Genomic DNA, 3349 nt, shown 5'->3' on the forward strand with positions numbered 1-3349 from the left:
TATTTGAAAAGTATGTAAGTAATATACACGAGTTTAATAATTCAATACATCTTTATTCAACGAACTTAAATTAAGAATAACAATAGAAAAAGGAATGCAATAACAATTATTTGCATTCAGTGTTGCCATATTAATATAATACCAACAATGGGTCATAACAATCTCCCACGCTTAATAGGATCTTGTCATTTTGAAAAAAATCATTTCGAAAATAAATTAATAAAATAGTACATAATTTATTCTGGAACGTAATCTTGAAGATATGTTGGTCTATTGCGTAATCTTGCAGATCTACGAATAGTTTGCTCTTGAGAATTCTGCGCTCCTTGTACCATTGTAGGATCTTGAGGTGCAGCATGATTAGTAGTTTCTTGAATTTCTTGGGATTCTGGATTTGACTGATTTTGAAGATTTAGAGCTTCCAATATATACTGGTTATAATCATGAGCCTGTTGATTTTGACGGTTAGTAGAATCAGTATTGTTTCCATGAATGCTTGGGGCAAAGTGTACTTCCCGTTTCTGAACATTTGTAATTTTCAGTTGGTCTATATGGCGTTTAAGCATATAGCCGTCATCCAATTTCACTAAATAATGTAGGTTTCCAAACTTCCTGATTACGTTGCCATTTTCCATACAGTTTTGTTTTTTCTAATGTGTAAAACTTGAACTATTTCTGCCACGCCTATTTTCTTTGTAGGTTTTAAAGCATCCAATTTAATTCGAATACGTCTTTTAAAATAGAGTTCAGCTGGACTCTTTCCACAGTTCAGAGGTGTAGCTCGATATCTTTGAAGAATTTCGTTAACCTTTTTCTGTATTGAAGCCGGATCGGATGACATTGCTTTCAATTTATGCTTCAGTGTTTGAACATTTCGCTCTGCTAATCCATTTGTACTTGGATTTCAGATAACAAACTTATAGTGTTTTGCGTTGTAGGTGCATCACGTATGACTCTAAATTCGGTCCATTTTGATTTTGCGTCTACAACAATTAGAAATTTCTGATTCTGAAATGGACCTGCGTAATCTATGTGGATTCTCTCCCAGTTTTCCTCTGGTTCTTCCCATTGGTTTAGTGGGGCTTTTGATGGTCGATTTTGAACTTCCACATAAGATTCACATGATCTTAACATTCTCTCTATATCACGGTCAATTCCTTTCGAAAAACAGTATATTCTTGCAAGTTGTTTCATTTTTGTAATCCCCGGATGTGTGCGATGTAATTCTTGGAGAATTATAGATTGAAGACTTTTCGGTATAAGCACTCTTTGACTTTTAAAGATCACTCCATTATCGAGGGTATATTTTCCTTCGTCGTCATCACCACTTAGCAGATCTGACAAAATTTTTGAAAGTTCTGGATCTTTTGCTTTTTCCGTGCTAATATTTCGGCATTCACGTGTTCATTAGAAATATTGAAAAATGATTCAAAACACAACTCATTAACTTCTTCGTTAATGAGCTTATCTGTAGATAACTTTTCTTGAGGCTGCGTAGCACGAGAGAGGTAATTAAAAAAGTGATTCAATGTAAATACAATTGAAAGTGCTTCACAATCTATATGGCTACAGTTTCGTTCAGCTGTGGACAATGATCTCGATGTATATGCAACTGGACGTTCTATACCATTTACTATATGTGAAAGTACACCTGCTTCACAATTTGAAGACCAATAAAATGTTGAATTTTTCTGAAGTAACGGATAAGTTATTGAAGACATATCTGGAATAATAGGCTATCATGCCTAAAAATCTTCTAACATCATCGACATTAGCTGGGCGAGGCATATTAACTATTGCATCAATTTTTCCTGGTGACTTTGAGATTTCATTATATCTTACAATATGTCCAAGATATTCGATTTGAGTTTGAAAAAATGAGCATTTGCTTCTATTCAAGTGTAAGTCGTGTTGTTGTAGTCGCTTAAGGCACAATATTAAATTTCGTTTACATTCGGCTTCTGTAGATCCATGTATTATAATGTCATCGAAATATGACATGGTTTTGTCTAAGCCAAATAAAATTTGTTCAATAATACGATTAAATTCTGATGGAGCGGTTTTTATACCAAAAGAAAGGCGGTTGACTCTGTAGGTCCCCTTATGTGTTGACATTGTGTGGATTCTGGATTTACTCGTAGGTGAAGGTACGCTTTATAGAGGTCTAGTCGACAAAAATATTTTGACCCTTTTCGGTTATTTAAAATCTCGTCAATACGACGTATAGGATAATTCGAAGAAACAAGTTGTGGATTAACACCTGGTTTGTAATCGACGCATAGTCGAATTCCTCCATCTGGTTTTGGAATAATCACGAGAGGTGATCCCCAATCACTTCTTTCACATTTTGATATAATCCCGGCAGCTTCTAATTCATTTCTCGTAGAGCGTATGGTACTTCTCGCTCCTTGTAGAATACCGGTTTGAAACTCTGGCGTAGCTGTAAAGTAACTTCATAGTTGTTAACACATCCTACTTTCTCTGTAAATACATCGTGAAATTCATTAATTATATCAGACATTGAATCTAATTTATATATCTCCACTGTATTAATATTGTGAAGGTGTTGTTTGTCTACTTGCGGCAGGGATGGCAAATTTGGTACGATGGTACTTTTTTTGATACTATTTGATGTTCAAAAGCACCGTGATACTCCCGATTCTTATTTGATACTCTCAGGGCCAATATCTCAACCTCCGGTTATCGTTTAACAGGTGGATATACTGCCGGTTAAAATAATTTTTGTATGTAAAATGTCGATTTATCGTTATGATAAAACATAATCAGACAATGAGAAAATGGGGGTCAAAGTATCTTTAAAAGTTCAAATTTGAAATTCTAAGAATGTTTTGAAATCTAGTTTTAAAAGCCACTTTTTGGAAGTATGTTTTGCAAATAACCAATGCAGCTCATTTCGAATTTTTATCTTGATTGACATTATATGAATATTAATCTAATTAAATTCCAAATGATAGAAGCTCGAAGGACTCAATTTCTATCTAATATAAAACGATATGTTTTGAAATTAAGAATTCAACCATAGATAATAAGTGAAATTTTTGGTGAAAATTATTTGGACTTTAAAGCAAATTATTGTTTCATGTCATGGATGGTCTTATGTATGGTCTCATGTGTAGAATTTGATATGACTATTGATTTTTTAACAAATGAACACCTATCGAATTTTAATTTAATAGCACATATGTATATTAGGGTGGCCCCAAAATGGAAATTGCTGATGTTCCCACCGAAAATGAAAATTTAGTTCATTCTAAGATACCATTTCTCAAAATTTTTGTCCTGACGTCAATATTTGGTCAGCTGGATCAAAGGATAAAAAGGTCCTTTT

The 3349-nt window shown here is 33.7% G+C and overlaps 1 protein-coding gene across 1 annotated transcript; it reads right to left on the reverse strand.

Annotated features, from left to right (window-relative positions):
* Positions 1-212: 212 nt before the first annotated feature.
* LOC119609947 lies at positions 213-2619 on the reverse strand. The gene is made up of 2 exons (XM_037964999.1): positions 2070-2619; positions 213-2009 (listed from the first exon to the last, which is right to left on the reverse strand). The coding sequence occupies exon 2, from the start codon at positions 633-635 to the stop codon at positions 237-239; it is 399 nt and encodes a 132-aa protein (XP_037820927.1). The 5' UTR covers positions 636-2009; positions 2070-2619; the 3' UTR covers positions 213-236.
* Positions 2620-3349: the final 730 nt, after the last annotated feature.

This window comes from Lucilia sericata, unplaced genomic scaffold (genome assembly GCF_015586225.1).
Source record: "Lucilia sericata isolate MDLA Ls3-8-SP2 unplaced genomic scaffold, ASM1558622v1 Contig001088F_arrow, whole genome shotgun sequence".
NCBI classification, from domain to species: domain Eukaryota; kingdom Metazoa; phylum Arthropoda; class Insecta; order Diptera; family Calliphoridae; genus Lucilia; species Lucilia sericata.

Bases quoted from the DNA above. Each gene is read 5' to 3' on its own strand.
- LOC119609947 (XM_037964999.1), bottom strand. From the start codon at position 635: ATGGAAAATGGCAACGTAATCAGGAAGTTTGGAAACCTACATTATTTA.